At 37.0% G+C, this 19,749-nt stretch overlaps 2 protein-coding genes across 2 annotated transcripts in view; one reads left to right on the top strand and one right to left on the bottom strand.

Moving 5' to 3' along the window:
• Positions 1 to 7,493, bottom strand: part of slc13a3 (solute carrier family 13 member 3) — a 20,879-nt gene extending 13,386 nt beyond the window's left edge. Inside the window, exons 1-5 of the mRNA XM_081349293.1 lie at positions 7,300 to 7,493; positions 5,323 to 5,588; positions 3,991 to 4,154; positions 2,395 to 2,458; positions 1,060 to 1,239 (exon numbers count right to left, since the gene is read on the bottom strand). Of these exons, the coding sequence (XP_081205419.1) occupies positions 1,060 to 1,239; positions 2,395 to 2,458; positions 3,991 to 4,154; positions 5,323 to 5,588; positions 7,300 to 7,407 (782 nt within the window). The 5' untranslated portion in view covers positions 7,408 to 7,493. The remainder of the gene's footprint in view (positions 1 to 1,059; positions 1,240 to 2,394; positions 2,459 to 3,990; positions 4,155 to 5,322; positions 5,589 to 7,299) is intronic.
• mc3r (melanocortin 3 receptor) lies at positions 7,313 to 19,749 on the top strand. The gene is made up of 3 exons (XM_081349294.1): positions 7,313 to 7,654; positions 17,981 to 18,166; positions 18,719 to 19,749. Exon 3 carries the CDS (start codon positions 18,742 to 18,744, stop codon positions 19,723 to 19,725), a length of 984 nt encoding a protein of 327 aa, XP_081205420.1. The 5' UTR covers positions 7,313 to 7,654; positions 17,981 to 18,166; positions 18,719 to 18,741; the 3' UTR covers positions 19,726 to 19,749.

The raw sequence follows: 19,749 nt of genomic DNA, 5'->3' as shown, positions 1-19,749 counted from the left end.
ATTTGATCCTAGAATCATTTTTAATTTAATTTAATTTAATTTAATGAAAATACCACAAATATGTTCATTAAAATGTTCTCAATTTGATGTAAAAAGCTAATATCTCATGTCACATCTCATGCAATGTCTTTGCTTGCTACAAAAGTACAATTACTCTGGTCTTGCCTGGGAAAACTGAAGCTGGGATTTCGGCCATCTCAAACTCTGTGGTAATCGTGAATGGAAACCAAATTATGTTCCATTCTGGCTTGTTGTTGGTGACCTAATTACTTGGATAAACAGCTTTGTCAAAGGTACGTGGCACCCAAAATTAGTACATTACTTGAAACAGTGCAGTACATAAATGGCACAATCACTGCGACTGTTCAACAGGGTTTTTATTTTATTTACTTAAGTGCAAGATTATGTGTCACATAGTAATCATTATGAAGGCAGACTGCATGAATAACTATAAGAGCCAAGAAAATAAACCGACAAATGAAGTCCATTTAGTGGCACTGAGAAATGTTTTCATATTAGCGTTAATTAAAGCTAATGCACTCATTTGGATAGCGCTTATTTAATTCTGTAAACTGGAGCCTGGCCTGAATAAAGATTCTCTTTGACATTGTTTCATTAGAGTTAATGGAGATGACTGCAGATAATAACTGAGGGGGGACACTATAGTGTCTTCCAGCACTGAAACTGAAAAAATCATATAGCCATTGCACTGTCAAAAGACTAATTTTCTGCCAATTAAGTATTTTAGAGCTGGACATATTCATTATAGACATTTCCATAACTATACAAAATAACCACAACTCTTCCACGAGCACTTATAGTAGTTTTTCTTGTTATTCTTTTACTGTGCCTCTGTGTCTAGCCTGCATGTGCTCTTCAAAGCAATTTGGAACTTTGTATTGCAGCACTTTTTTTCATGAGCACTTTTCACTTTTAAGTTGAATTGCTCATGTTGTATTCCTCTTATGCAAGTCAACTTGAATATAAGCATCTGGTAAATGAATATATAGATGAATAAAAGAATGAATGCAAAATGGCATCCATGGAAAAATGGTATACCTCTTGAGCTGGCCCACCAGGATCAGGTTGGGGGCTGTACCAGTGAGGGTTGCAGTTCCTCCGATGCTTGCAGCATACGGTATACAAATCAGAAATCCTTTCCACACTTTCATCTGGTATTCCGACTCTCTTCTGACCACTTCCAGATTCGTTTGCTCTGATCTGTCTGTCCAGTCAGGTCTGTGAGGTTACAGAGGGGACAGAATCTCTTAGTAATGTCTCAGACTTTAATATTTAAGGTTATGAAAGGATGATCTAACAAGTTTTCATATTCAAGTAGGAACATTTATAAGCTTAAAACACTCCAGACTATCATTACACTAATTTTGTTGCTGCAATAACTCACATTATACTGATGATGATGTTGAACTTTTAATGGTACATTTATTTCAATCATTACAACTCTTGTAGTTTTAGCATGTTATTGAATACGGCAATGTTAATGTATTTGGCCATGGCAGACTAAATCGAAGCTTGCATAATATACTAATCTATATAAATGATATAAATATCAGTGGCATCAAACTGTCATGTGATTTCAGTAGTTTGCTGTGATCTCTTTGAACCCATAAACTAGTGTCTATATGATTTTTACCTGATCTCAGATCAGTTTTATACATTTGTAGACATTTATTGACATGATAAGTTACCTAAAAATTAAGAGTTGTAGTTAAGTCTCTTGCTGGTCTGATTAACCAAGCTCTACATAAAACAAACAAAACAAGCCCTACAATTTAATAATTATAGAGACACATCATTTTTAGTGGTATTAGATGATTTGTTAGTAGATTACACCTACAATAAAACATTTCCAGTTGGTTTGTAAAAGGTGCTTTTATGGATATTTGGGCTGGGTTTTCATTGCATTTACACTGTTCTGACCAGCGTGTGTGGCGTTTTGAGCATGAATCATTTTGCGAACCAATTGGTTAAAATAATTAAAAGTTTTGAAACACTTCGTTTCTCCTATCATTACTGCTAATACAGACATGCAAAATATGCTGCTACTGTATAAATAGAAACACATAATTCCTGTAACAGATCTAGGCAGGTGGAGCTGGGGGAGGTGGAAGGTTTCAGAGGAACTCTGGTAGCAAGTTGAAGGACTAGCCTACAGCAAACACTGAACCAAACTATTTAAATGTTTAAAAAATGTAAATGATCAGCAGAGGCCAATCAGCTTGTGCCATGAAGTAATGATGTAATTGCTCGCAGCTTGCATGTAAAGGACCTATCAGACTGAGTTCGCCCTCTAGAGTTTCATGACTGAACTAGATATATCAAATCTTCAAGTTCTTGTTCAAAGAAAGTCACAAATGAATTCTTCTCACTTACCTGTCATCTGTGGTTAGTATCTGTTTTTCAAAAGGAAGCACATGCATCTTCACCTGAGAATCACCTGCAATGGAATGTTTTATTTTTATAACTTAGAATTAATATATATATATATATATATATATATATATATATATATATATATATATATATATATATTTTTTTTTTTTTTTTTTTAATAAAAGTAGGCTTCTCAGTATCTTTACACATTAAAGAAATCTTGACTGACAAAAAAAAAAAAAAAAAAAAAAAAAAAAAAAGAAGAAGCTTTGTTCAGTTCAAAGTTATCCATTCAGGTTGTAGGGCCTATATCATGTTGTCATGTGTGCAGGTTGATTACACACACAAATAACAGGGCTCCAGACTGCGACCAATTGGTCGCATTTTGCGACCATTTTTCCTGCCGGTGCGACCAAATATTTATTTAGGTCGCGCTGGCGCGACCACAACGTTGCCGAGCAGCGAATCCAAACAAAATAAAAGCGGAACGAAAATGCGCTACTCCTTCATGCTTCACGGACCGTTTATTAGTTCGGACCAATAATAGACAGCGCAGCGCCCCGAACTTGCCAGTCGCGGGCCGATCTCGATCACGCGACACTGTTACAAGGAGATCCAGTGAAGAAATCCATTGAATTCGCCTCAGAATTAATAACATAATCGCTGCGAGATCCAGTGAGAAACGTTCCGATTCGGCGCAGAGTTCTCTGTTATAAACCATAGATATCAGATCAAACAGCGCTGACGTGCAAACCAGGAGAAACACTTATAGAAGGCTTTCAGTCCACAAATCAGCGACATTCACCATGGATTTAATGTAGTAACTGTAACCATAATGTGACAGAAATAGTCAAACGCTTACAAGTGCTAACTGTTACTCATCTTTTTCCAGCACTTCAAAACTATCATATATAAATGTTATTTTTAATGTGATTTTGGTCATCCTTCAAAAATTGTCTTATTTAAACTCTTATTTAAACACTTATTTAAAAATAATAAAATAAATAAATTACCATTGTAAACAGTACGATGCTTATTGGCTATTTTCACTCCCTAATATATATTTTTTTCACTCGGTTTGCTTTTTAATTAAAATTAAGACATTATGAATGATAATAATTAAAGTTAATTTCATCTACACCCTAAATTAAGCTTAGTGCTTTATTGCCAGCCCCAGTGCTATCAGATATTTTCTGTAGAACTCAGTGGCTCCGGTGCCGCTGCCCTCAGATGTTAGTCTGATGCCTGTGAACTTAAAATAAAACTGCACATTGTAATATCTGTACGTTAAGTCTATTTATTATTAAATAATTTGTCAGTATTACAGTTATTTTGGGGGAAATTTGAATAATTGCATTGCAAGCTGATTTAAGGTGTGCCCCTAAATTTTCTGCTTGCGCTCCTAAAATTTTCAGTCAGGGGCTACAGCGCTCCTAGTAAAAAAAGTTAGTCTGGAGCCCTGAATAATAAAATAAATATTCTCAGACCAAATCAATCTAAATTGTATCTTGATGTCATGATTACATTCAATAAAAACTTTCATTTCCTAATTAGCTTGCAACACATAGAATATGAATTTCTCCCCACTCTACCAACCCTCTGGGTCCCGCTTGCCCTTGCAGTTCTCTTTTAGAGTCTCCAGATTTCCAAACAGACTTTCCAGTATGGCGTTAGCAATGGGCAGCATCATGGCTGTTGTGGCTGTATTACTCAACCACATTGACAGGAAAGAGGAAGTGATCATCATGCCTAAAATCAGCCTGGATAGGAAAGAAAGACAAGTAGAGTCATACCTTATACTGTAAATTATTACGCAACCATTCCTACAATAATTAGTGCAATAAAATGTGACCACACAGTACACACTGTGTACATAGTAAAACTGTGTCAAATGGTGAAGCTTAAAAGTCTGCACACACTGTCCAATAAATAAAGATAAACAACTATAAAGTATAAAAAGTATGTTATGTATGAAAACATTGTGAAAAGAATATCACGCTGTGAAATAATACAATTTATTTGCAGAAACACATTCAGTATTAAATTACGTTTTACTTTTTTCTATCAGTTTTGTGTCTGAGAAACATACAGTATGTGGGATGAGAAAAGCTATATAGATAAGCAGAAATACTTTTGTTGCATTGTTTCCGCTTTATCAAATGTTGCACCGACTAATAGAATTGATTTCTGACACAGATATTTGAGTAAATGACCAGATGTTATATTTGTGTAAAAGATCAAATTTCCGTGATAACCAGCTACATTTGCTAAAACTTAAAGACAACATATTATACGCTTTTTTGTTTTTAGGGTCAACTAGAATAGGTTTTCATGCTTGAATGTTGAAAAAACACATTATTGTTCACATATTACATTGTTTTAGCACCTCTTTCCCCAGTCTGTCTGTAACACCAGGAGCTGCGTTTCTCAAAAGCATCATAAGCCTAAGCAGATCGCAGAATCATTGGCACCAATGGTCTCCACGATCAACTTAGCTCACGATGCTTTAAAAAAAACGCATCCCTGTTTAGTTCCTTTCTCTATGAAGCCCCTCATTTTGAAAAGCGCACTGTGCTATCATTGGTCGGCTGGATTAGTGTGTTGCAATTGGTCAACCACTTTGAATTTCAACACAATACTAATGCAACTCAACCGGGCCTCGCCCCCTTTTTTTCCATATGCCTTGGGCAGGAATTATTTAAATGAGGAATATTGTGACGTGTACGTTCCTGGAAGAAAACTCAAGACTACAATCGAGGTGGTTCAGGGAGTTCAGAATCAATGTTTACTTATATAAAAAATAACTTTGTGCTTTGTAACTTAGTAGACATTTTTCATGCTCAAACAGCAAGATTAGACTCTAAAGAAAGTTGAAAATGTAAAAAAAAAAAACATAATAGGTGCTATTTAAGACAGAATCTTTCTCACCAGGCAGGTTTCACTCCTACAATCTTCAGCACCTTGAGAGCTATACGGCGATGGAGACCCCACTCCTCTATAGCAGATGCCATCACTAAACCACTCAGGAACAAGAAGTTAGTCTCCAGGAAGTACTGCGGACAGACCTTCCAAGAAGGCAGGATTCCCATGGTGGGGAAGAGGCACACCGGAAGCATGGCAGTCACCGCCAGCGGGAGCGCTTCGGTACACCAGTACACTGCCATCAGAAGCACCACAAACAAACATTTGCCCTCCTGGACAAAGAAACAGATGGATGTGTAGATGCAGGGATGAGTTAATAAGGATTACTGTGACTGAATGGAAATTATTTTTCTGTAGGCAAGCAGATGTATGTGCAAATATGCGTCAGCAAAATTTTCACTAGGACATTCTAAGAGCAGAGAGCAGCACTTTCATTAGTGTAAACCTGTCTGAGAGTTAAAGTCCTTGTAGGCATATATTCAATATTTTAAATAAAGTCCTGCATTGTATTACAGATACATCATATTCTGACACCTTTAGAAGGCACTATGAAATATGGCATTGACATGATGCTAGACCTTTTCTCACTAATTTCCCTTTTCTAAGCCATTTTGCAATCACTTTATAACCAACTCATTCTTGGTTCATTATTAATCAGATCATTATGGGAGGATGAAATGTACAGTGGCTTGTTAATAATCTCATAAATTATGAACAGAGAGCTTTTGCCTTAATTTTGGACAATATATCGCTTCATCATTCAAAACATAACAAACTTCTTTTTGTTCAATTTTCTGCTTTTCTGCTTCAATAGTGCCTTTGTGTTGTCTTTCTAACAAATTATTTTCACCTTTGGTCAAAGGTCAAAGACGTTAAGGCATTTTTGTATGCCTAGGTGTTCAAATCATTTTGGGGCAACCAAAAAAAAAATACATACATTCTATAATTCAAACATGTATGACTTTCTTCTCTTTTTTGCAATGGAAGCTTGTCACTAGAGCAGTACCTTTAAAGGGTTAGTTCACCCAAAAATTTAAATTCTGTCATTTATTACTCACCCTCATGTTGTTCCAAACCTGTAAGACCTTCGTTCAGCTTTGGAACACAAATTAAGGTATTTTTTAAGAAATCCGAGAGCATTCTGAACCCCCATAGACTGCAACATAATTGCCACTTTCAAGGCCCAGAAAGGTAGTAGCCTACAGAAATCGTTAAAATAGACCATGTGACAGTGGTTCAAACTTAATATTATGAAGCGACGAAAAGACTTTTTGTGCGTAGAAAAAAAATAAAAGAAAAAATTAAAGACTTTATTCAACAATGTCTTCTCTTCCGTGTCAGTCTCTGACGCTGTCCATGTGAGCACTACAATGCATGCGTGTGATGCTGACGCAGGAGCCGGCCAATACTGAGCTGGCGATCTGACGTAGAACCATAGTAGAACCCAGAAAAGACTGGCATGGAAGAGAAGAAATTGTTGAAGTTTCCGCACAAAAAGTATTCTCGTTGCTTCATAAAATCAAGGCTGAACCACTGTAGTCACATGGACTATTTTAATCATGTCATACCTTTCTGGGCCTTGAAAGTGGTGATGACATTGCAGTCTATACCTTAAGGTACATATTGCTACTCTAAGAAACTATTTTTTTTTAAGAAAAAAAAAGTATAAAGATGTCATTTTAAGGGTAGGCTACTGCCCCAGTGACAATCTATTGTACCCCTAAAGATAATTTTTTTGAAAGTTTGTAACAACATAGCTTGAGATTTTACATTTTTGGGTGAACTATCCCTTTAAGAAACAGGTAAGAAACTCTTTTTCGTCTACTGATAGAAAATCATATTTTCTGAAATAGGTCAATATCTGCGAATATTTACACAATTTTAATCAGCTGTGTGACAATTCGTCTGCTGTAACGCATAATTAACAATCCTCTGTGTTCAAAAGGCCATCGCATAAGGTGACTGATTTTAACAGCTCGTTACCTTTGGTGGCACAACGAAGAGCAGCGGGAGCAGCAGTAGCGGGGCTAGTATAAGAATGAGCTGTTTGCGCGCGCACCAGAGCTTCCTGGAAAACTTTGCAGAGTCCATTGCGGCATAAAACCTTTTTTCCTTTCCTTGTCTTTGCACTGGGACAGGCTGAGGCTCTGGCGCCTGGTCTCCAACTTTATTACTTTTGCTTTATTATTTTTTAGCACAGCGGGAGAAGATTAACTATTGGCTTACTCGTTAACTCCCTTAAAGACCCCTCGACTTTAGCCTTCAACGTGAGTCGGTCTACAGCGCCAAGAAAGATGAAGAGCAAAGTGTTCTGCTTCACACAGACTACAAAGAGAGAGTAAGCATTAAATGTATACTCTGTGTGAACTGAAGAAGTGTTTGTAAAGCTTTAGCAGTGTGACAGGTCAAGGGTTAAGGTTATAACGTTAGGTCCCGCGTGCTGATGATTATTTTGACCTCACGTTTCTTGAGATGTTTGCTGTAGGCTAATGCTGAGTCATTATTCTTTTGAATACCAGTATTATTAAGATATAGGTGTCCACTTAGTTATAATAGTAGGCTGCATATACATCAGATAGCCTAAATTATTTCTTTTAGTCAGCTTATATAGTAGGCTATTAGTTTTGGTAATACTCAAAACAATCCCTAATTGGCCTCTTATATTTATGCTTTGCTTTGCTATTGCTAGACTGTAATGTATGGTACACTCACTGTGCCTGTGTGCCATGAATTTATGTGTGCAGATGTTATGCAATGGCATTTTAGTGCCTGTGTACTTCATTCAACTGATAAACATACTACTTAACTAAACCAAATATGTTTTAGACCTTAAAATATACTGATAGCTATCATAAGGTGCTTTAGGGCCATGTGATGAATCAAAGTTCATTATAAGTGACCTATTCATAAATTGTATGTGACTAATATTTGTATATAGACTGTAAATAGTGTACTATTTACAAAAATAAATCATGGTACTGTATAGCCTACGCATGACAATAAATGATTGCAGTAAACATTAACTAAAAGCATAAAATGCAACTTAAAACACCCTAATGTACATAATAAATAAATATAAATATAAATATATATATGAAGAGTTAAGATGCAAAAGCCTCTAAATGCCATCTGAAATTTTCTTCTACAATGATCATTTTTATCAAGCTCGTATACTTAAGTTCAATAATTTCACTTAAATGGCCATGAAGATACCTATTAATTGTCATTTAAGTGAAATTACTGAACTTAAATATAAAAATATAAAATATAAAAATATAAAAATTATCATTCTATAAGAAAATTTCAGATGGCACTAAGAGGCTTTTGCATCTGAACTCTTCTCATATATATATATATAAGAAGAGTTCAGATGCAAAAGCCTCTAAGTGCCATCTAAGTGCTATATATATATATATTATAGCAGTGTTTATTGTTAATGATTTATCTGTGTATCATTATTTTATATTTTTACGTGCCCTAATAATCTTTCTTAAAAATAACTACCCCCCCCCCCCTCTTTAAACAACATCTCTTCTCTTCTCTTCTCTTCTCTGTTGACGTTTTTACTGGGACGAGGGTGGGACAACCTGTCATGAGATCACAACAATAGCAAACCACACTGATCCAACAATCCCATCAATTCCCGATGGACAAAAATCAAGCCCCGCCCTAAAATTTTTCTTGTTCAAGAAGCCGCTTTTACTTGGACATACGTCACAATATGGCAAAGAAAAGACTAGGCCTATATACTTCTAGTATAGTACTATATTAGACTTCTGTTTCATGTCAACCTTAAAGCAATAACAATTTAATATGAATAAAATGTGATAAAATACACAGGGACTTTTGGGAAATATTTTGCCATTTTATTTTTTTTATTGTGGAGCACATTAAGGGCAGGTGGTGTTTAGTTTAGTCATTTATTTTCCTTCCACAACCTCACATTTTGTTTTTATTTCATTAAGCTAAAAGATTTTTTGATTGCTTGAAGTTTTTATGTTTGTGAGTTTTATTTTCATTAATGATAAAAGCCTTGATGCTCTCCGTTTTGTTGACAAATAATTTTTATCAGTGAATGAAACTTTTATTTTTTAATTTAATACTCCTTCCCTGGAAACGCACTGAGCCACACTATTCTGCTATACCGGGGATCTCACGTCATTCTTATAATACACACTGTTTTTAATGCTGCGTTCACTTATGGTATTTTCATGGTAAATGGTAGGCAACCATGGCATCCTACCACCAGCAACACATGTACAAATGCACTGTCTGACCCTGCAGTTTAGATTATTACTCATTGCAGCTGACTCAGATCCTGTTAGCAGCAGCAGTATTGCAAAAAGAAGATTCAGATTTTTTTTTTGTGCCATTGTTCTGTACAATTCAGCTATTGTCTAGGTTACTTAATGGGGCTGTAGCATGTGTTTCCAAACAAATAATTGATTATTGACTTTCTCTGTAGCTATACATTGATTATTGACTATAGAAGTATTTATTAGCTAAAAAGTTTGATCCCCTGGGAATATATCATTAACTGCTCTGCTCTCCGGTGCATATTTTCTTGCACCTTTTGAAAAAACTTTTGAGGTTCTGTGTGGAACTAAATCAAGCAGGCAGGGCTCAATGATGTGCAGCCTCAGCAGGATCAGGACTTAGTCAGAGCAACCGATTAAACCCTTATACTGTATTCAAATATAGATATATCTTAATATATAATATATACATCTATATATACTATATATATACGTCTATATATAATATATACGTCTCTGCACTCTTCTGACCGCGCTTTCTTCGTTTTCTTCGTCGACTCTGCCATGATTCACGTCTGAAATGCGTCTGAAGTATTGTATGACTAGTGTCCTCCATTGAGGCTGCTTCATATGTTGTTAATGTATGTGACGTCGTGTCGTAAAGCAAGTCATGATTCTTGCAAGATTTGGCGGGGCGCCACCTCTCAAACCTGCATTGATGGTTTTGCCAGCGGTTTCCCCTGCTATCGGGATGATTCGGCCTACTGCGAGTTCGTTTACCATCGAAATTATTTCGAAGCTGCATAGTAAGGTACAAATCTTGGATAGTGTGCCTTTAAGGTTACACAAACTTTCCCCTCCCATATTGTTAAACCAAAATCTCTCAAACTGGCCAATGAATGCAGAGTGAGTTCTCAAGCTCTGGGATGTCTGCTCAACCTCAAGGCTCTGTCTTTTTGTATTTTCTCTTGGTAAAACATTACTAAATGAATGATAAATGTTGTTGTGGAATTACAAGAAATGTTTACTTACCAGATAACAAAATGTTGTTGCTTTAATCTAATTTTGCATCTCTCAACCTTATTTTTGCCTATAATACAGTTAAACAATAAACAGTGCAAAATATTACAAAACAGCACATAGATGTATGAGTACATTCATTAGTTATGCAACTTGTGAGTGTGAAAAACCTACATGTGCTGACTTTAGACCTGAATGGACTGAATCAGATAGTAAATTGGGTCTGAGTGAGAAATGGAAAAGAAAACTCACTTCTTTGAACATAAACGTAGGAGCAAAGGTGTTCCAAGAAAGACCTCGATGAAGAGGATGTGACAAATTTGTGATGATGGACCCCAATCTTACCATCATTATCTTCTCTTATTATGCTACAAAGACCCTTTTAGCCAGTATCATTTGTTTGATTAGGAATAAAAATCCTTATACTCACTGAATCGGCTGGGGGGAAAAATGTATAAAAGCCCATTGCGAAGAAAAATAGACCAGAAGAGGAGGCGAAGCATGACTCAATATCATGTTCAGCTTGCTTTCCTTGAAAAACAATGACATTTTCTTTAAATGTCACTGACATGGCTGTCTTCATATATTTACCAACATCTATTTTGCTCTAAAGGGCACACATGAGAATGAATCTCCTACTCATGAGATTGGAAAATTGGTCATATTTAAGATCAGGTTATGCATCCTCGAGCGTTAACATGATGGTATCTGGAACATTGATGTGGTGTTTTATTAACTATTTTTTTTCTTTTTTTTCTAGTTTTATTGTCTATAGTTTTTTTTTATTATTATAATGTTTCAGTTATTAGGTCTTCAACTTCAACTAAATTTAAATTTAAAATGTATTATTATAATTTTTTTTTCAGTTAATCCCAAATTCTCATTTTGCCCCATGTACTGCTCTTACACCCTCTAGTGGACAAATTATCAACTCTGTCTCCCAAAAGTTATATGTGCTTATTAAAATAAAACTGGCTAAATGGTAGGTTGTGTAAGTATGAGAGCAAACATGAAAATGATTGTAGATTTTATTGTTGAATAGTTTATAACCATACTCATCTGAAAATACTGAAAAGGGCAAATCAGTTGCATCTTTAAAGGCTCTGTGAAATAAAGCACATGCACTGCTGCTTAAACTACTTAAAGTATTTTAAAGAAAAGGCGATTTGTGCGAGAGAAATGTTTCAAGCGGCTTTAATTCAGAAAGAACATTTACTCTTTAGTCTGGATCTGTATTTTTGTAGGTTTGTGTGTGGATACTGGGCAAGGGTCATGGAACTAACAAATAATGTGAAGAGACTTAAATACACCCACATAAATTTGAGACTTTATGCAAAAACCTTTTTTAAAGTCAGTCTTTCTGGGTTTGATAACTGTGTTTTAGCAAACACACTTTAACACTAACATAATTGTATTCATTCACATGCAGGCTCAAAATAGCCAAAATATAGTAAATGTGATTAAATTGCTGAATGATGCAGAAATTGCAGGTGAACAATGCATCAAATTTCTTATTTCTTATTATATTATGTGACAGCTGTCAGAGGGTTTTAATATTGTGAAATTCAGTAATATGGGTAATGTTAGAAGGGCCTTAGTTAAACCATCTTTATGAAATAGTGCCTCTAGGGCGCCATACAATCTGCACAGTGATTCGCAATAGCTTGCAAAAATATGAAATCAAGAAACAATTGCTCTCACATGACAAAGCCATTCCACTTCAAGAACAAAAACACTCAAGGATAGAACAAAAATGAGCCACACTCTTTAAAAAAGTTATTTTGCAAGAGACCTTAACCCTAAACCTAGCTGTAATTCCAAAGTAGCAGTTACAGAAACATCCATCTCTGTAGAAACTGAATATACTGTTATACAGTATTACACTATGGACATATCAGTAAAACCTCAAAGATGTCCTGTTCATGAAATATTACATGTCCCCAGGAGACGAAAGCTTTACTTTGTGCTCCATGAGTCAGAGAGAGGTGCAAGTCAGGGGGGATTTGATTAAGACACGAGTGGACTCCTGAGCAAAGGTTATATTCCTCCCCCCATTCCTTGTTGCTACACGTTCTGACAGGTGTGCAATGACGAACAGGAATTTACACGGCTAAGAATTAGAGTAAACCACAGTGTATTATGAGGATTGTAAGAAATAAAGAATGTCCAGGCAGTCGTGATGTGAAGATGGTTAAGTCTTTATTGCAAAGTGTGTAATGGGTCTGTTTTAATTGATTCCTGTCACCAGTGTCCCACAGTATAAAAATACTGTTTTACAATGATTTAATAAAAAAATGTGATTAACCCTTAAATGCATGAATGTTTCACCAATCATAATTACATTCTGGTCTTTAGCGACCCAAATCTATATCTAACACAGGTAGGTGTCTCTACCTGTCGCGATAATAAAAAAGCATATTTTCTTACCTTTTGGAGCTTGGACGGGTTCAGTTTGAGCAGATGTTTTATACCATCATCACTGTCCTCATCAGAGCTCATTTCCCCGTACATTCAGCATCTGGCTCATATTTGCGATCTCAAACATATTCTCAAAACTATCATTTTCAACATCTTCAAATCAATATTTTGATCACTGACAGCTTCTTCACCAGATCCAAGTGACAGTGATACTAATATTTGATTGTGTTCAGTACTTGCTCTGCAGTAAATAGCTGAGCCATTTCAAGTTTTGCTGATATTCTTCCTATTCTTTTGTTTTCTGCCTGCGGTAACTATGAGTGAAACGTCACTTCATCATTGTGCATCAGACATTGCCACCTTGTGGAATAAAGGTGAATTAATTTGCACTTATTCAGTCATCAAAGATTCAATTATTGTTGTGCAGAAAAAAATATACTAGCACTACAAAAATTGAAAGGGAAAATTTTTTTTTATATAAATTGTATTATTTTTCTTCTTGTTATATTGTTTATAATGAATTGATTGAGGAATTCTAAGAGGGTTGATGTCTATCTTTAAATAATTAATGAGGAGGAGGGTGAATGACGTCCCAAGTCACTAAAGACCCAAGGTATGCGTTTAAAGGCAGTGTAACAAAGGCTTATTCTTGTTACAGTAATAAGAATAAAACTGCATTTTGGGGGTAAAATAAAAACGGGATAAAATGAGCTTAAAGGCACAGTATGTAAATTTTGCTGCTAGAGGTCGCTTATTCAAAACACTAACAAAGGTGTAGCTTGATGATGCCGTAAATGAGCATGGAATCGTGGAAGGTGTCGTCTTCACCTCCACAGCCGATGGAAAGCAATTGCTCATGGATGAGCTAATGTATTCAAGTTTTATTGACGTTACTGTGGGCTGAGAGCCTGGGGACATTTTACATCGCTGTTTTAAATGCCACAGTTGGCCGCTGCATGCTACTCTTTCGCTTTGTTGTTTATGCATATTTTACGATTAGAGTTACGTTTAACGCTCGCCTCCTTCCATGAATTTGAAGTTTGTTGCAGTTGCGTTTGATCACTTAAATCCACATTATTTTATTTCATTCTAATGAAACAGCTGCAATGTTGAATACAGGTCACTTTATTAGACTAATTAAAATTGTGGGGTAACGCAGCACTGTTTTACTTGGTCAAAACAATCAAACTAAATATATATTTGAGCATTGTGAAAGTTATGTTATAAAGTTACTTGTTGCACATTGTATTAAGCTAGATCTGTATAAGAATATCATATTAATAAGCTGGATGACTTGTTTTGCTAAATGGCATGCAATTCTTTTTTTAAAACGTATGGTTGAGTAAATGATGTATTACTTTTAATACAAATAAAGCTCTTTCTGTCATGACAACTCTTAGAGTGGTTGGCATGGTAATGCGTATAACAATGTTGTATGTTTGGTCTTTGTGGAATAGATCTGCTATGCTGTTGCTGCTTTTATTGCTGCTGCTGCTGCTGCTGCTGCTGCTGTTTCAGAGCAAGTACAGGACTTGCTACAGCCAATGCACACACGACACGCTGATGTGAGCAAGTAAGACATGCTGCTGCTGTACAATATAGCGTACATGAATTACCAGATCAATTCAGGTATTGTGGCCTTAATTATCCTGTACAATTTCAAAATGTACTAACAATCCTAATAATAGACATTATTTTTCTTTATGAAAAATATGATTTAGGCTATTTTTATATTTGAGGTAAAATGTGACCTGGACACCTCCTTGTGCTTTGCCCAACCACCCACCTGTTGAGCTGGTTTCAAGGGGGCTAAAACTGTAGTTTGAATCTGGATTTGTATTCCACAGGCAATGTATTGAACGCTCAGACTGAGTTTAAGCATCATTAGTATTCTAACCCTGACCTTGCTGTACTCATGGACCTGTAGTTGGTTAAATATTCAGATTAAATATTCAAATGTTGCTGAGGCTGGTTTGTCCTTGATGGATTTATCCAGTGGAGAGTATAGGTTTGAGAGATACAATAAGCTAGAAGAGATCCCAAATTATCCTAGAGAATGCAGAAATGTTAAGAAATTAATATAGCCTAGGCTATATGTTGAATTTGTTGACATTACCAGTCTGTTAAACTCGTTTGACAAGTATAAGAAATAGGCCTAAACACAAAAAGGATTGTGCATTTTTCCCTTACCTACTATTTTTTGTTATTATAATACTACTTTTAATTTGTATTGAATCGGAACCGGAATCGTTCATTTCTTACGATTCCGCTTTCGGCTCCGGACAAATGCAGAATATTTGTAAAACGATAGCCTGTGAAAATAAAGCTGTTTCATATATATTGACAAGTTGACAACTGTTATCTCTGGGTCAACGACAGCGCAAACAGATTTGAATGTTCCGGTGTTAAGTTTTTGTCATTTAGGAATAAGATAGCGTGGGTGTTTGAATCGAGATCGATTATTCGTGCAGCTCTACTCTCACACTCTCTCTCTCTCTCTCTCTCTCTCTCTCTCTCTCTCTCTCTCTCTCTCTCTCTCTCTCTCTCTCTCTCTCTCTCGCTCTCTCTCTCTCTCTCTCTCTCTCTCTCTCTCTCTCTCTCTCTCGCTCTCTCTCGCTCTCTCTCTCTCTCTCTCTCTCTCTCGCTCTCTCTCTCTCTCTCTCTCTGCGTTGGTATCTGACCAAAACGTAGGCGAGAGCTTTTCAGTGCATTCATTACTATTTTAATATGAGATGAGACGTCGCTCCCAGCACTTCGCCCACACATCACACCAGAACCGTTTTCGTAAATTAGGAATTTCGCACGGTTCCGGTATTTTTCAAAAACAATAACGGTTCTGGATAAGAACCGATTCTTGGTTCCCAACCGAGGTAGGCTACTAAAATATAATAAAAATGTCTAAAAAAAAAAGTACTTCACTTCTCAAACCAAATTTAACATGCTACATCTCTCCTGTCAACAATTTGGTAGGCTACTCTTAGATTAACTGATAAATTTAGCTTATGTTTTCTTCCTGTTTTTTTCTGACAAGGCACCAATCAGAGTCAGTATCGATAAATGATTGTCTGCTGGAGTGTGAACTGTGCACCATGTGAAACAGTCTGGTCTATAACTTGTCATGAAGTCATTGAAGCAGGTGATGAGGTGTGAAACAAATCAATCAATATCCTGTGGGAATATGACTCTTCACATGGACCCACACTACTACCCACTACTCTTACAAACACACACTATTTGCTCAAACTTTATTCACTTTATTCATTTATTCACTTCAAATAGGCTCCTGTAGTTTTTTATGTAGCGTAATGTGTCTCTCCTCAAGGTTTCACAAGTAAAAGCTTTTGTCAGTAAAATAAATACCATACAGTTACCTGGATACTGCTGCATGGTAGCCTATGAGAGAACAGATTTCTCTTTTAAATGGAGAATGTGACTGCACAGTTCTGCAAGAACATATTTCTAATACAGCTGTGCACAAACAAGTCAGCAAAATCAAGATATTACAAAATCACTTCCATGCAAGAGCTCAAACAAAATAATTATTAACCCTATGTTAAATAATAATTAACCCTCTGATATATAAAAGATCAAATAAAAATAAAATAAAAAATCAAAAATAATGTTTAAAAAACCTTGAATCTCTCCCAACCTTTTTTGTGTGTGTTTCCAGTGCACTGCTTTGTAATTGTTTTTCTGTGTTAAAATGCACCAGACGGATGAATTTGACTGTTTTTGCGCATGAGCAGTGTTTTAGTGTTAAAGTCAGCATGAAACGGATGTTGTGTGATAGTCTTTTCTTCCTATGACGTATATCCGAGTGAAATGGCTTTTTGTTTGCTTGTAATGTTTGCTAAGTGATCTCATGTGAGTGGCAGGTTGTCTTGTCCTACACCGAAAAACACATCTGGTCTCATTCATGAAACATTCGTAAATATGTGAGTGATTTGTGCGTAAAGAGACCTTCCCGAAAACTCTTCTCCTGATTCACAAATACTTCATAAACGTCAGATGTGATAGTGAAATGTGTGTGTGTGTTAATGAATTTTCAAGCGGACATAGTGGCGTATCAGGTCCTAAAAAAAAAGGAAGCTTGGCAGCATATTACAGATGCAGTTAATGGAGTTTCATCTGTTAATCGAACAGTCCAAGAAGTGAAAAGAAAACGGTTCGACATGTAACCCCGTCAAATAAACCCGATTAAGGTGAATTAAAATGCAGCCTTATTAATGTGCAAAATGTTCGGATGTTAAACGCACTATTTACGCGTGGCTGGGAGCAGGTGTAGATTTCTTTCGTACCAACTAACATTTGGAAAATACGAACATTTTAATGAATCTGAAAATTTACGCCAGAACCACTTTACACACGATTTACACAAAAATTCGTTCTGCTCATGTTTCATGAATGAGACCCATTATCAGAGAAGAGAAGAGACTTGAAGTTACAAGAACTGCAACCTTTAGAAACTCTTCTTGTTACTTTGTTCCTTTATATTTACAGTTTCTTTCCTTTACAGTTAAAAGTAGTGTGTTATTTTACAATGGACTGATTCCTAGTGATGGGGACGAGACCGCCTATGCCGAGTCCGAGTCAAGACCGAGTCCGTTGGTTTTCAAATTCAGTCGAGTCCGAGTCAAGACCGAGTCTTTAGGAGTCGAGACCAAGACCATAAAAACATGTCAGTTTTCATATTCATGATTTAATATCACCCCAGTTAATAATCAACAGTTAGGCCTACAGACTAAGCTAGATTGGGAATTGTTTACAGGAGCAGTCTTAACGTCTTAATATGGACTATGCTTTTACTATCATTAAAAAAATCCCTACCACATGCATCATCTTCTGCCTATTTTTCTAAACTGCTGCAACAGTGCTGCTCTGTCTGCAACATGTTAAGCCCACCCTGACTTTTTTAATCATAGTTAGGACATGCAGAGCAAATTAAAATTTTCTAGTGGTATGTATTCTAGTGGACTAGTGATGGGGACGAGACCGCCTATGCCGAGTCCGAGTCAAGACCGAGTCTTTGAAGGGTCGAGTCCGAGTCAAGACCGAGTCTTTGAAGGAAGAAGTCAGAGTCGAGTCCAAGAAAGCAGAAAACCGGACTCGAGTACTACATCACTACTGATTCCTAAACACGCTTCAGGACTCTCTAGGTATTTGGTGCTTTACAGCTTTCATAGCCATTTTCAATGTATATTGTCATTAATAACACACACAATGAATGTATAAGAGGGTTAATATAACATATAAAAATTAATACGTGACAGTTCTTGTGTATTTGTCCTGAAAAATATCTTTGGAAAATAAATGAATGATTTGATAATTTGGATCAAAGAAAGCACATACCTGCCTGTTGCCATGCACTATAAATGTGTGTGTCTGTACCCACATCTTTCATTTAAAGTCTTAAGCAATCACACAAAGAGCAGGCGGAGGCTGCATCTGCTGACGTACAGTCAGTGGCTGTGAGAGAGTCGGTTTACTCCGAGCCACTGAATCACAGAGCATCTCTACAGGAGCATCTCCAACAAACAAGCAGCAGAGGATTTTCGAAGAAACTGCAACATCTGATTCTTCAGCTACATCTGCAGCTCTCAGCTTCCTTTATTGTTATTTATATATCATCTGAACCAGTTTTGTTCTTTATTAGCCTATTCTTTTTCCTCTCTAATTTCCATCTGTCATCTGTTGTCTGTTCTTCCCAGTCTCTTTATCTTCACAAATCCTGATGAACGACTCAAACCTGCAGTCTCTTAAAGGGCAGAAACCTGCAAACAGCACATCTTTGCCTCCTAATGGCAGTACTGTGGATCCTCCAGCAGGGGCGCTGTGCGAGCAGGTCCAGATCCAGGCGGTGGTTTTTCTCACCTTGGGTATTGTGAGTCTCCTGGAGAACATCCTCGTCATCTCGGCTGTGGTCAAAAACAAAAACCTTCACTCTCCAATGTACTTTTTCCTGTGCAGCCTGGCTGCTGCGGACATGTTGGTAAGTGTATCGAACTCTCTGGAGACCATTTTCATCGCAGTACTAAACAGTCGCCTTTTGGTGGCCAGTGACTATTTTGTGCGTTTGATGGACAATGTGTTTGACTCGATGATCTGCATTTCTCTTGTGGCATCCATCTGCAACCTTCTGGCCATTGCCGTCGACCGCTACGTCACGATTTTCTACGCCTTACGCTACCACAGCATAGTGACCGTACGCAGAGCGCTGGTCGCCATCGCCGCGATCTGGCTGGTGTGTGTGGTTTGTGGGATCGTCTTTATAGTGTATTCGGAGAGCAAGACCGTGATCGTGTGTCTAATCACAATGTTCTTTGCCATGCTGGTTCTCATGGCAACTCTCTACGTACACATGTTTCTTCTCGCCAGACTTCATGTCCAGAGAATCGCAGCATTACCCCCAGCAGCAGCTGCCGCTGGCAACCCGGCCCCACGTCGACACAGCTGCATGAAGGGAGCCGTGACCATCTCCATCCTCCTCGGAGTGTTTGTGTGTTGCTGGGCGCCCTTTTTCCTCCACCTCATTCTGCTGGTGTCCTGTCCGCACCATCCGCTCTGTCTCTGCTACATGTCTCACTTCACCACGTACCTGGTCCTCATTATGTGCAACTCTGTGATTGACCCCCTCATCTACGCCTGCCGCAGCCTGGAAATGAGGAAGACCTTTAAGGAGATACTCTGCTGTTTTGGCTGCCAGTCTCCAGTTTAGACGTCAGTAAAGAATGTCTGATTT

The sequence above is a fragment of the Scardinius erythrophthalmus genome (assembly GCF_964197995.2).
Source record: "Scardinius erythrophthalmus genome assembly, chromosome: 20".
In the NCBI taxonomy this organism is placed as follows: Eukaryota; Metazoa; Chordata; class Actinopteri; order Cypriniformes; family Leuciscidae; genus Scardinius; species Scardinius erythrophthalmus.
This window is presented reverse-complemented; position numbering and strand designations above follow the sequence as displayed.